General features: G+C 41.9%; 1 protein-coding gene across 1 annotated transcript; it reads left to right on the top strand.

Moving 5' to 3' along the window:
* The first annotated feature begins 10,984 nt into the window (after window positions 1-10,984).
* LOC115201855 (zinc finger protein 329-like) lies at window positions 10,985-14,081 on the top strand. The gene is made up of 3 exons (XM_029765725.1): window positions 10,985-11,674; window positions 11,983-12,113; window positions 12,539-14,081. The coding sequence occupies exons 1-3, from the start codon at window positions 11,401-11,403 to the stop codon at window positions 13,736-13,738; spliced, it is 1,605 nt and encodes a 534-aa protein (XP_029621585.1). The 5' UTR covers window positions 10,985-11,400; the 3' UTR covers window positions 13,739-14,081.
* Window positions 14,082-14,983: the final 902 nt, after the last annotated feature.

The following is a 14,983-nucleotide window of genomic DNA, read 5'->3' as shown; positions in this document are numbered from 1 at the left end:
TTGCAATAAATGCTACAAAGCACACATTTTTACACACATTCACTGATGCAGGCTCTACTACCATTGCATCTACAACTCTACTCGTTCCTTCAACTCTTCTCACCGCCTCCAGGTAGGACACACGCTGGACAGCCCTTACTTTTGCCAATTGTGTCTTGTGCGATCTAACAAGGCAATCCGGGAATTCGGGTGCATGTTCGCCACCTCAATTGCAGCATCTAACCTCCACTAGCATTCGATACTCTTCCTGTCTGCATACACTTGACACCTTACCAAATATTTAGCATGTAGGCTCTTAAAGGGTATCTCACATAGCCCAACTTTACATGAGGGAGAGATTGTGGATTAAGTGTATTTCTTCATTTAATACCTGAGGAAGTAGGTGGAGTTATTGCCATACGGGTCAGTCAACCTGCTCCAATAACTCCACCTACTTCCTCAGGTATTAAATCTGTACATTTACATTTAAGTCATTTAGCAGACGCTCTTATCCAGAGCGACTATGCGCCATCCCAGATATAATCCTGTTGATAGGCGTTCTGCTTTGAAGATCCATACACAAAACCATCCACTCATATCTTATTGAGACATAATGCACACCTCTTCTACTCCGCAGAAAAAATCGAAATAAACCCACTTCTTGTGACTCTGACGCCACTTCACCTAATGCATTCCATGACATCTATCGAGACTTCAAACGGATTTCCAAAACACTCACTCTGACTAAAGACGAGTCTAAGGGTTTCCACGACAACTTTACTTCTGTTGTGTCCTTCCTTTTTCGCCACTGAAACCCTCTCATTCTCACTGTCATCTTCACTCGCCAGCAGTTTCAAACAGAATATCAGTTTCTGCTATGTTCCTCACCTCATGGCTTTCCATACTCGGACCACTTGTGTTTACACTGAACAGAAAGGATCTATATTAAAGATGAGACCCTAAAGGAGAAGACAGACTTCCTGATAGACTCCCACCAGCGGGGTCTCCCACTACTCTCTATGAAGGCTGAAGCCCAGGGTGACCTTTTCTGTTCATCATTGATACTGTGGTGTTTGTATCATAGGAACAGGAGGGTCTATCTCTATCAGCTCCAGGCCCTGCTCCATCCCTGCACTGAGACTGTAAAGAGAAGGGTCTGGGCTGCAGACTGGATCCCTGACTGGAGCCTCGGTCTCTCTGATGACCACCAGGACTGAGGTTGTTCAGTCCACCTGTCCACTGGTTGTGTTCTGTGTGGTGGTGGAGTTTTTGTCCCTTGTGGTTCGGTCCTGGTTCCGACTCGGGAAGGAAGAGTGAAGGCTCCTGATCCAAGGTCCTGATCTGGAGCCAGCCGCTTCAGAGGTCCAGTCTCTACCGCCAGCAACACCAGATTTCAGCAGGTCCTCATTGACTGCAAACACTAATTTTACAGAAAAGGATATACAGGTTTATATAAGAAACTCTTTGCTGTACACACAGAAACAAAATGTTAACCACAGTCAAGCCCATTTCTAACACTGTGATTAAAGTAACTAACAATATGGGGCTTTTGGAGTTTAAAAACATTTCCATAACGGTTGATTCAATAATTAAGTATAATGTTTTGGTTCAAATGAGAAGGGAAACTGCAATGATACAAAAATAACCAAGTCAGTCAGCACAGAGTAAAGTTCATATTTCATTTCAACAAAATGCTCATACACTCACATAACGTGTACAGTAGTTTTATTGCACAAAACGATACATGAAGAGTAGAATAACCTTTCTCAATATGGTAACACATTACTTTTACTGTAACCAAGTGGCTGCGGTTCTGGATTTTCTGGAACCCAACTTGCTGTTGCTAAAAATAGAGATTTCTGCGCATGCGGGATCTACTAGCCTAATCATTTCAGCTGATGCTCAGTGCTGAGTCACTCCGTGACTCCACTGCCGCTTGTACAGTTGAAGTCGGAAGTTTACATACACCTTAGCTAAATACATTTAAACTCAGTTTTTTGCCATTCCTGCCATTTAATCCTCGTAAAAATGCCCTGTCTTAGGTCAGTTAGGATCACCACTTTATTTTAAGAATGTGAAATGTCAGAATAATAGTTGAGAGAATTATTTCTTTCAGCTTTTATTTCTTTCATCACATTCCCAGTGGGTCAGAAGTTTACATACACTCAATTAGCATTTGGTAGCATTGCCTTTAAATTGTTTAACTTGGGTCAAACGTTTTGGGTAGCCTTCCACAAGCTTCCCACAATAAGTTGGGTGAATTTTGGCCCATTCCTCCTGACAGAGCTGGTGTAACTGAGTCAGGTTTGTAGGCCTCCTTGCTCACACATGGTTTTTCAGTTCTGACCACAAATTTTCTATAGGATTTAGGTCAGGACTTTGATGGCCACTCCAATACCTTGACTTTGTTGTCCTTAAGCCATTATGACAACTTTGGAAGTATGCTTGGGGTCATTGTCCATTTGGAAGACCCATTTGCGACCAAGCTTTAACTTCCTGACTGATGTCTTGAGATGCTGCTTCAATATATCCACAATTTTCCTTTCTCATGATGCCATCTATTTTGTGAAGTGTACCAGTCCCTCCTGCAGCAAAGCACCCCCACAACATGATGCTGCTACCCGCGTGCTTCACGGTTGGAATGGTGTTCTTCGGCTTGCAACCCTCCCCCCTTTTCCTCCAAACATAATGATGGTCATTATGGCCAAACAGTTCTATTTTTGTTTCATCAGACCAGAGGACATTTCTCCAAAAAGTTTTGTCCCCATGTGCAGTTGCAAAACGTAGTCTGGCTTTTTTATGGAGGTTCTTCCTTGCTGAGCAGCCTTTCAGGTTATGTCGATATAGGACTCGTTTTACTGTGGATATAGATACTTTTGAACCTGTTTCCTCCAGCATCTTCACACGGTCCTTTGCTGTTGTTCTGGGATTGATTTGTACTTTTCGCACCAAAGTACGTTCATCTCTAGGAGACAGAACACGTCTCCTTCCTGAGCGATATGACGGTTGCATGGTCCCATGGTGTTTATACTTGCGTACTATTGTTTGTACAGATTAACGTGGTACCTTCAGGCGTTTGGAAATTGCTCCCAAGGATGAACCAGACTTGTGGAGGTCTACAATTTTTTTCTGAGGTCTTGGCTGATTTCTTTTGAGGAAAGAGGCACTGAGTCTGAAGGTAGGCCTTGAAATACATCCACAGGTACACCTCCAATTGACTCAAATTATGTCAATTAGCCTAATCAGGAGCATCTAAAGCCATGACATAATTTTCTGGAATTTTCCAAGCTGTTTAAAGGCACAGTCAACTTAGTGTATGTAAACTTCTGACCCACCGGAATTGTGATACAATGAATTATAAGTAAAATAATCTTTCTGTAAACAATTGTTGGAAAAATTACTTGTGTCATGCACAAAGCAGATGTCCTAACCGACTTGCCAAAACTATAGTTTGTTAACAAGAAATTTGTAGAGTGGTTGAAAAACGAGTTTTAATGACTCAAACCTAGGTGTATGTAAACTTCCGACTTCAACTGTACACAAACATTTGAAAAAACATAGTTATGTCTCTTGTAACAGTCGTCTAGCAATGTTATTTTTTCATCATCATTGCAAACATGGGCTAAAAAGGAGGCAGAAAACTGGCTATATGGCAGCATAACTATAAAGATTATATCATCACACAAAACGCTAATTGTTTTGTCCCAATGTGTAGACCGTCTTGTTTGAGACTATTGTTACGGCAATATCAGTTACACCAGACAGAGAAGGTTGTAGCCTTCATACATATTTTTGGAACTTTCATTAAAATCGCAGCTGTTCAGACATACGAGGCAGAGACATCGGCTATATCATCATATCGATCAAATTGCTTTTGGGTTCAGAAGAGGGTGAGTAAATAGAGAAACGTGAACCTAAGTAAATAACATGCGCAGAATGTGATTTGGATCCTTAGATTTGAGAAAGAGGGGATGAAAACTGTATTCGTAGCCTCTGCCTTTCTGTACATTTGGTACCCTCACTTTGATAACATTTACATTTACATTACATTTAAAAACATTTATTTGAGAATACTTTGGAAAAGGTTCAACATTACACACATCTTCATGTCAAGTAAACATGAATTAAGGCACTATCATTTCTACATTATAAAACACCGGGATCAAACAGGACAAGGTTGTCACTTTATCAGAGAAGCATTTTTACAGACGCCATCACACCAACCATCAACCCTGCCTTATCATACTCATTCTTTCCTCAGTTCACCTCATCCAGTTCCCTACTTCATCCAAAACCAACAGAATTAACTACAAACTAACTAACTATGACTACATTGCTCTATAGATGGGCCGTGTATATTTTCTGCTGGTCATTCCTGAGATAGCTCCTCTATGAGAAACTCATTGCTTACAGGCGAGCGGCCTCTCTCCTGTGTGGACCTTCAAGTAACATCTTCAGATGATACTAGTGGAAGAACCTTTTGTCACACTGGGGGCAGCTAATAGATTTATCCCCTTTGGACCCTCTGGCGCCTCTTCAGGCTGGACGAGTGGGAGAAACTGACCCGGCATAGGTGGCAGCTGAACAATTTCTCCCCTGTGCGGACCCTCTGGTGCCTCTTCAGGTGACAAGCATTGGAAAAGCGCATCTGACACTGGGTACAGCCAAAAGTGTACAACCCCTGTGTGCATCCTCTTGTGGATCTCCACCTGTTTGGGGAAACGCTTTATCTTTGCCATTAGATCTGCTGATAGCGTTACTACTACTGTCATTTCTCAGTGGGCTTGTGTAGCCATTTAGTGTTGAGGGACTGACATTGTCTGAGGTCTGGTTTAACATAAGGAGAGTGTGAGGAGGATGAAGGTCAGGTAGTGTTTGTGTTGTTGCAGGATCCATGGTCCAGTTGATAGATCCTATTGAAGGCAGCACCTGTTAGGGGGTTAACCTGAGGCGCCATCAGTCTCTCTGAATCACAACTATAGGAGAACGATGGAGCATCGCTAGCCAAGTCTCTGTTCTCTCCCGCCGCATATGGACACCTCCCCGTAGACCAAATCTACACCTTGCCCTCGTCTCTGCCAGTCTATTGTCATAGAGACCAAGTTTGGTTGTTGTTCTGTGTTAGAATGTCTGTTTCTGATTGTGGTTATGAAGGGGTTAGGGTCCCAAAGACCCTCCCCATTATTGATTAAGGGGACCTTAAGATTCTTATGTTTTTCTGCAGGCCTTATAATAGATACTGTTGCTATGTGCCTAAAACTCTGCCACTATACGTTGCACAAGCCATCTATATTAGTCTTTGTGGTTAAACCCTGGCTGTTGTAAGAGTGTGCTTGCAGGCTGGGTCTGAGTCAGACCGAAACTAGATAAAGAGAAGTAACCACTGTCTGGTTTTGACATTTTGATCTTGTGTGACAGTGGACAATGCTAATGAATTCAGAGAAGCTACTGTACTAGGTTACCTTATAAGGTATTGCTGTATACATACATTGACGTAGGTGATCATACCACCAGGGAGTGATCACATGTATAAAATCAGCTGCGCCCTTAGGTGGGATGCAGAACTTACTTTGAAACACACATGCTGTGTTTCCATTGTCAACTTCTGTCTGAAATTGCATTAATAAAGGTTTGATTGATTGACTTAAAGAAGATATTGTCTGACTGCTGATTTCAACAATAAGCCAATGATTGACAAGGAACCTACCCCGACAGTTAACAGTGTTGTTCCCCAGCCCAGACTTGAAGACACTGTCCCATCCACTGACCTCCACTATGTCGCCGCTGGTCCTGGCCTGCTCAGTGATGTCCACCCCATCTATGGGAATCCAAGATGGCCGCCCAGTCTCCTCTGTTAGCCTCTAGCCAACCACCTGCAGGAAGAGTTTAGAAAATAGACTTTAAAAACATGGCAGAGAACTCTACTCTGGAGTTTTCGTCAATTACCTGGTCAAGTTCATACATTGTGTGTTTTTGTATGTAAACATAAGTTGTATTGATTTCATTTTATGAATGAAGAAAATTCCCATTGAAGATCTATTACTGTATCTAGGCTATATGTTCAGTGAGGGAAAAAAGTATTTGATCCCCTGCTGTTTGCCCACAGACAAAGAAATGATCAGTCTATAATTTTAATGGTAGGTTTACTTGAACAGTGAGAGACAGAATAACAACAAAAAAATCCACAAAAACGCATGTCAAAAATGTTATAAATTGATTTGCATTTTAATGAGGGAAATAAGTATTTGACCCCTCTGCAAAACATGACTTAGTACTTGGTGGCAAAACCCTTGTTGGCAATCACAGAGGTCAGACGTTTCTTGTAGTTGGCCACCAGGTTTGCACACATCTCAGGAGGGATTTTGTCCCACTCCTCTTTGCAGATCTTCTCCAAGATCAAATACTTTTTTCCTTCACTGTACATTTAAACTCAGTTTTTCACAATTCCTGACATTTAATCCTAGTAAAAATTCCCTGTTTTAGGTCAGTTAGGATCACCACTTTATTTTAAGAATGTGAAATGTCAGAAAAATGGTAGAGAGAATGATTTATTTCATATTTTATTTATTTCATCACATTCCCAGTGGGTCAGAAGTTTACATACACTCAATTAGTATTTGGTAGCATTGCCTTTAAATTGTTTAACTTGGGTCAAACATTTCGGGTAGCCTTCCACAAGCTTCCCACAATAAGTTGGGTGAATTTTGGCCCATTCCTCCTGACAGAGTTGGTGTAACTGAGTCAGGTTTGTAGGCCTCCTTGCTCGCACACGCTTTTCAGTTCTGCCCACACATTTTCTATAGGATTGAGGTCAGGGCTTTGTGGTGGCCACTCCAATACCTTGACTTTGTTGTCCTTAAGCCATTTTGCCACAACTTTGGAAGTATGCTTGCGGTGATTATCCATTTAGAAAACCCATTTGCAACCAGGCTTTAACTTCCTGACTGATGTCTTGAGATGCTGCTTCAATATATCCACATAATTTTCCTGCCTCATGATGCCATCTATTTTGTGAAGTGCACCAGTCCCTCCTGCAGCAAAGCACCCCCACAACATGCTGCCACTCCGTGCTTCACGGTTGGGATGGTGTTCTTCGGCTTGCAAGAGAGTAATCCAAAAGGCACAGACACACCCCTTGACTTTCAATTGGCACCCTTGACCTGTATGTATTCTCTCCTGATTGGTCTCCGTGGTGCTTAGTCAATGGGAACTCCGTTGCTGGCCCCATCATAAAGTTTTTACAGTCTGGCTATCTGACTTAAGTGCCAGAGGTATGAGAACAGACATCCTCCTTTGTATTCATGGGAACAAATATTTCCTAACACTTTGGATCCTATTCTTGGACAGTTAGAAGACACAATGCATCAATGCAAAAAAAATATAAATTACTAATTACTGCCAATGATAACCTCAACCTTGTGGGAGTTTGGGCCAATAAAGTGCCAACTCAATTCTACCTCTGACTAGTCTCTCATGCCCCTATGAACGGGGACACAGGGCAATAGTTTTTAATCTAAACCAGCCCCTTTTTTACTGGAATACACTAACCCCTAATGGGGGCTCTTTTCTTGACACACAGTAGCAGTTTACCAGATAAGAAGTCAAGAAGATCAAAAAGTAGATTGTTGTAAGGGTGTATTACGTCCTGTGCTGGCCCCATTGTCATATCCATTCTGGATTCTGAGTGGTAAAATCATAGCTGAAATGTATGTAATGTGTATGCTGTATTTGGGAATGTCCGTCCTATATGCTACTTGTATTATTCTCCTGTAAATGGTTCAGTGCCTATAATTTAGGCTGTGTGTAGAATGGGGCATAAAGGAAATTACCTCTACTAGATTATAGTGATAAGGAAATCAGCATACACTTTTGGCCTGTGTATTCATTTGCCTATAACTAATCAGAATTACATTATGTTTACATAAAAAAGAGAATACTTCAAAATGAGAAGATCTTGCCATGGAAAAGACGACTGGGTGGACGCAAAGTGGAAATGAGGGGAAATAACTCACACCATGCAGCAGGACACCTTCAGCTGCCGGGTCTTTGTAATGCAGGTTTGATAGTTATATTTTCAATAATAAGCTGTTATGTGACAATTATGTCAAAAACTCTATTTTATTTTTTTGGTGTAGATGGCCAAGAAAGTTGCATAGAACTTCCCCAACATCCCTCCCAATTTGATATAGAACCTTAACAAAAACACATGGAGCAACTGCGAAAAGAAATGGCTGAGGATATACTAAAAATGTCTGATATGTAATGACATTTAATTCAAAGTAAATGTAAATTCTTATTTTTATGTGGTTGTGTGGGACAGCCATATGTTCAGTTCATGCCTATGATTTCAGAGTTCAACAAAGCCAACAACTGCTTCATGTGTGCCACTGATAAAGAACCTGGTTGTGGCCCAAAGACTGACTAGTAACTTTATTTAACATGTTTATAATCTTTTGACAACAGTGACGGCATGTAAGACAATTTAGGATATAACACAATGGATGGCTAATTGGTCATACTGCATTGATATTTGATATTATTTATAACAAGTTACGCTTTGTTTTGTTACAGATTTAATGTTTTGCAAGCCAACGGTGGTTCCATGTGCTGTGCCTAGGAATGAAGACAAAAGAGTTGAACAGAGTTAAGAACAGAAACTGGAAGTGCTGTCTTTGTTGTTGAAAATGTATGCTATGCCCCATCCACACTGAAGAGGCTCTGAAATGTACATCAACCAGGGATAAAGAGAAAGTTAACACTGAAATGTTTCATACTTATTTGAAGTAAAGAGTCTGTTGACATGTTGGAAAAGATTAAAGGTCTACAATTTCTGTCAATATTCGATTTTTATTCATTGATTTTCTGGCCACCATTACTGTGGATACATGTTAAGTATATGTATTGACCAGCAAACCCACTGCAGCCTACCTTACTAGCTTACTCTCCATCCCTACTTTGAACAATTAATAACATGACTCTCGTACTTTGCCCTTTTCCTTTATGGTTGATATTAACAATGAAAGGAGATATTATCTGTCTCTCTCCTATTGTTTACCGCTGTTAAATACTGTAGCAAAATACAAAACAGGGAAAATAGGTACTTAGAACTACCAATTATTATAGATAGATAAATATTAAAGAAAAGGGTAAACAACACTGGACTGAACCTCCTAATTGTCAAACTAATATTAATGTACAACAATATAGAAGATACAGATTATGCAATATGGGTGTATATCCACCTCACGCTTCTTAGGTGGGTAATTGACATGACCAAGCAGCTATTGAAATGTAAAACTATGAAAAATGTACATTACACTGCTTGATTTCACAGTACACAAACAAGAGTGTGCAATATATAAGGCTAGTCCGTGGACATTCTGAAGTTTGTTTGAGTCAGTAGGTCACATGACCAAGGAGCTATTGAATTTTGAAAGTTTGAAAAATTCATGTAAAAACGTGTGAGATGAAAATTGACAAACTAAAGGGTGTGCAATGTGTAGGCCCACTGAGTGGACATTCTGAACCTTGTTTGAAGTCAGTAGGTCACATGACCAAAGAGCTATTGAAATTTGAAAGTTTGACAAATTCATGTAAAAGGTGAGATGAAAATGGACAAATCAAAGGGTATGCAATATAGAAGGGTAGTCAGTGGACATTCTGAACCTTGTTTGAGTCAAGTAGGTCACATGACCCAGGAGCATGTAATGAATGTAAAAAAAGTTTGTACTTTGTTTACACTCCCTAACTAATTCAACTAGGAATACAAAATGCTGCTCACATTTACACATGTTTATAAGCTTTGGAACGCGAATTAATGTCCAGATCGTGAAAATAAGACCTGTGCAATGTTGTGCCAATTTTTCCAACATCATGACACTTATTTGGAGTGTGTGGCTCAAGTGGTTTGAAAGCGCGAATATCCCTAGAATATCCCATTTTAAACTGTCTTTACCTCGGTCGATAGCTTTGTCGTGGGAGAGGGTCTCTTTCAGGTGCAGACAGCATGAGTTTTCTGATGATTTTCTTACGGGTATTCTGCACTGTCTTTTCTCAGACACATATACTTGTATAGGAGTCCAGACGGCAGCATTAACTTTAGCATTGTATTTTTACCCATTCCATGCATGTATGTTGTGAAATGTGACGATTTTGTATTTAATATTTAATGTGCATAGTTAGCTGTCGTTCATTTTGTTACCTGTCCGGTCATTTAAAAAATGGCGTTGTTGCTTCATTAGTATGCCTCAGGTATAATGGTACAATAGTACACTCTCTAAGAAATATTGAGCACTTATTAGCAGATTATTAGTGTATTGGTGTACAACATTTATAAAACGAAATGTGAGTCTTTTGAAAATATGAACATTTATTGTACATTTTTGTACAATGTATTTTTTTGTTGATGCTTTTACTCCGGAGTTTGCTCAGAGCGTGATGAGGAGAGGCAAATATACTTGTATGGGAGTCCAGACGGCAGCATAAACTTTTGCCTTGTATTTGTACCCATTCCATGCAGTCGTTAAAAGAGAGACAACCGGCAGAATTGTGTCCAGGGCCTTGTCTTCCATCTACACCTTACAAGAACACAACGCAGAAAGGTGCCGGTTACACTGGCATGCATCTAACATTTTTTGTTTTGTTTACCCCACCAAGATTTACATGCTAAAATCGCCACTGCCCAAGGGTGAGTGATTTCACTGGGAGCCCCCAGTGAGCAGGTCTGAAGAGAGAGGATGCGTTTTAGTAAGGTAGGATTTATTGCTTTTATTGCTATGGTTATTAATTGTCTGCACTGATGGAGCGTAAATCCCAGAAAATAGATGTGGTAGTGGCAGCAGCTGTTGGCCTGGAGTAGGATCTGGTAGGGCTAAATTATTGGTATAAAGTTGTATATGTGTAGCGTTAGATAGTGGGGAGATTAATTTTTTCCCTTCTTTTCTGTGACATATTGTGCAATTCACACTCCGACCTGTAAAAGTCAGCAACACAGAGTCAAGTCTGCCGGAAACTCACAGGAAGATGAAGTAAACGGAAGCAGAGAGGAGTCGAAGCGAAAGGATTTACGCCGCCCAAAGTCGGTCCTCGTGAGATAAGGTTTATGAGTGTCAAAATACGTTAGACTTATTCAATCGAATATAAGTTTCGTAATGTTTAGGCAATTAAACATGTACTGATATAAGTGGACGCACGTGGAATTCCGGCAACTGATAAATACGACTAAGTTGTATATAATCTTTACGGAAATGAAGTGTCCAAGAACAATTTCCACGTTCGCGTTTTTATTGTTATTTAGGCGTGTATTAACACCCAACTAAAAATATTACTAATTTAACTGTATAGCATCACATACTTAATTCGCATTGGAGACAGAACTTGGTTGATAGAGGTTATCTAGGTAACACTGGCAAGCTGCTAACAATGGATAACTGTATGGTTTTTCACACTCAAATAGCCTCCGTAATGGAGGTGTTAGCGAATGCAGCCGTGGCAGAGATCTGTAAACTCGTAGACGACGACTATGCAGTGTTTCGTTTGGAAATAAGTCAAAGCCAGAAAGAAAACAGGGCATTGCGGAGGAAACTACTGGAACTGAAGGTGGCACGGGAGCGCGCAGAGAGGACAATGCGAGAGCGCGTCCTCGCCAGTCGGCCAAGTATCAAGATCCTTGACCGATACAGAGGAATAGCAAGAGGTAGGTCAGTTTTTGGATAGTATGCCATAATTCCCCTGATTACTTAGCTATCTTGCTCAAAGACAAAATATAATATTCTTGATTTACTGCATTTCCTATTTACTCATTTAAAACAATGGGATGCATCAAACATTATACATTGATCAATAAATAGTATATCAAGAAGTTATGCAAAGTGTTAGCTTACATCCTTGCCAACTCTAGACAGTGTCAATAGTGTACAACATACCAAAAACTGTCAACAGTGTACAATATAGTGTTGACAGTAGCTAAACAAACTGCTTCTTTTCCTCCAATTACTCTCTCAGGTGAAGGACATCTCACCGGAGGCCACAGGAACTTTGTGAAGCCATCGGGACACAATACATTGAGAGATGACCAACCAATCACTGTTGATGAGGGGAGTGGAACCTCAACCCAGCACATTATCGTCATCGAGGTTAGTGTAATAGTGTTGCATAAAACATTAGTTACTTTGTTGTAACCGATGTGAAATGGCTAGTTAGTTAGCGGTGGTGCGCGCTAATAGCGTTTCAATCAGTGACGTCACTCGCTCTGAGACTTGAAGTAGGGTTTCCCCTTGCGTCGCAAGGGCCGCGGCTTTTGTGGCGCAATGGGTAACGATGCTTCGTGGGGTGTCAGTTGTTGATGTGTGCAGAGGGTCCCTGGTTCGAGCCCAGGTTGGGGCGAAGAGAGGGACGGAACCTACACTGTTACACCCCTTTATTTCAGAAAGGCTCCCCTCAGCTATTCACTTGCTTGCATGTACATTCTCATCGTAGGGGCGCTTGTAAGACTTCCGAACGACATTGTTTTCCAGTTCAACTCATGTACCGGTAATAACCACCTCTCTTCTTGTGTCAGTCTGCAGAGGCTGCAGGTCCTGGGGTCAAGCAGGAGAGGTCTGAAGGAGAGGAGGACACACTGCACATTAGGGACATCCAGACTGGATTGTCTGGAGCGCCCCCTGTAGCCACGGATGAACCCGACACCGCCCCAGCGCAACCCAAGACCCGACGCAGCGTGACGGAGGTCAGTGGAAAGCTGAACGCCGTCCTCAAGTCAGAGACAGACACAGAGATTTTAACTGTAACACACAGGCTTTTACACACAGGATCTGACCAAATGTCGGACCCAGAGAGACTGGGGCTGGGGAGACTGGGCTGCCCTCCTGCTCACGCCTCAGAGTATTTACTTTATGGAAACCCGAGCCCAAGGATGGTTCATTCCCATCCGGACTCAGGTGGCGCGTCAGAAACTGGTAATGATCCGTCTTGTTCTTACACTTCAGAGATGGACCCTGGCAACATTCCCTTGGGTTTAGAGGAACAGACTGATCTGTCTAGACGGGACTGTTACCGGTACAGTAGTAGTGTATACTCTGAAGGGTGCCTAGATAAGAAAGGGGAGGGTCTGGCCGTAGATGAAGTGACTGTGAAAGTGGAGGGCGACATTCCTCCCACATGGAATGCAGATAGTCTCCTAGGAGATGGACACTCACAGGGCAGAGATTTCTTAGATTACAGGGAAAGCTTGGAGACAAATCCAAATGTCGCTACCCACTACCCTTTACACACGCTCAGGGATCGCGACCCATTGTCCACGTCGATGGGGCCTTCTGATTCACATGGCAGCGTCCTCTTCGATCAGGTATTGAACTCAAACGACAGGACTAGAGCCGAGACTCAGGGAGGGGGAGCCACATCAGGCAATAGTAAAGATAAACGGTTCCTCTGCATGTTCTGTAACAAAGGCTTCAGCTGCCCCCAGAAGGTGGAGATCCACCAGAGGGTACACACGGGGGAGAAACCCTACAGCTGTACCCAGTGTCACATGCGCTTCACCCAGGCTGGCAACCTGAAGAGGCACCAGAGGGTGCACACTGGGGAGAAACCCTATAGCTGTACCCAGTGCCACATGCGCTTTGCCCAGGCCGGCCACTTGAAGATGCACCTGAAGGTCCACACGGGAGAGAGGCCATTCACTTGTACGCACTGCGGGAAGAGGTTTTCAGAGAGGAGCTACCTCAGGATACACCAGCAGAAAAAACACTCCACTCTATAACATAGAAAGTAACCATTCCACTCGATAGCTTCTGAGGTTTAGAATAACAGGAGTAACAGATTTCGGTGTTGAATATTCCTGGTAGAATGTTGCATCCAGACATTGGCATATATAAGCCTACAAATCTGTTACATATTGTGTTTGTACTGTGTAGGCTATATGATGTTCACAAATGCCCATTTGATTACTTCCATTAAACTACTTAATTTTTTTCCCAAGACACTTTTAATGAGAAAGTGAATGCAGTTTATCAAGTTCATGCCTAATTCTTTGTTGATATATGTGTGGTTTTCTTATGGTGTATTTAAGTTGTTTGTTTAATAAACACAAAATTGGACTTTCATTTTAAGACTTTCATTGAGACTCTTTAGTATACATCACATCTGTATTCACCTGACAGTGCTTTATAACCATGTACTTACTAAATATAACCACACACTTACAAATAGCTACTGTACACGTCAAAATAGTTTAGTCAGGTTTGTCTGATGATGACTTTTGACTTATCATAGCTGACTTATATTTTCCCACAACATCACATTTATGTGCAGCCGTATTCATTGACCTGGCCAAGGATTTAGAGACTGTCAATTACAACATCCTCATCGGCCGACTCAACAGCCTTGGTTTCTCAAATGATTGCCTCACCTGGTTTACCAACTACTTCTCTGATAGAGTTCAGTGGGTCACATCGGAGGGCCTGTTGTCCGGGCCTCTGGCAGTCTCTATGGGGGTGCCACAGGGTTCAATTCTTGGGCCGACTTTTCTCTGTATACATCAATGATGTCGCTCTTGCTGCTGGTGAGTCTCTGATCCACCTCTACGCAGACGACACCATTCTGTATACTTCTGGCCCTTCTTTGGACACTGTGTTAACTACCCTCCAGACGAGCTTCAATGCCATACAACTCTCCTTCTCCTTCCGTGGCCTCCAACTGCTCTTAAATACAAGTAAAACTAAATGCGTGCTCTTCAACCGATCGCTGCCTGCACCTGCCCGCCTGTCCAGCATCACTACTCTGGACGGTTCTGACTTAGAATATGTGGACAACTACAAATACCTAGGTGTCTGGTTAGACTGTAAACTCTCCTTCCAGACTCACATCAAACATCTCCAATCCAAAGTTAAATCTAGAATTGGCTTCCTATTTCGCAACAAAGCATCTTTCACTCATGCTGCCAAACATACCCTCGTAAAACTGACCATCCTACCGATCCTCGACTTCGGCGATGTAATTTACAAAA

This window comes from Salmo trutta, chromosome 11 (assembly GCF_901001165.1).
Source record: "Salmo trutta chromosome 11, fSalTru1.1, whole genome shotgun sequence".
NCBI classification, from domain to species: Eukaryota; Metazoa; Chordata; class Actinopteri; order Salmoniformes; family Salmonidae; genus Salmo; species Salmo trutta.
Note: the sequence above shows the minus strand (reverse complement) of the source record. Positions and strands in the feature narration are given on the sequence as shown.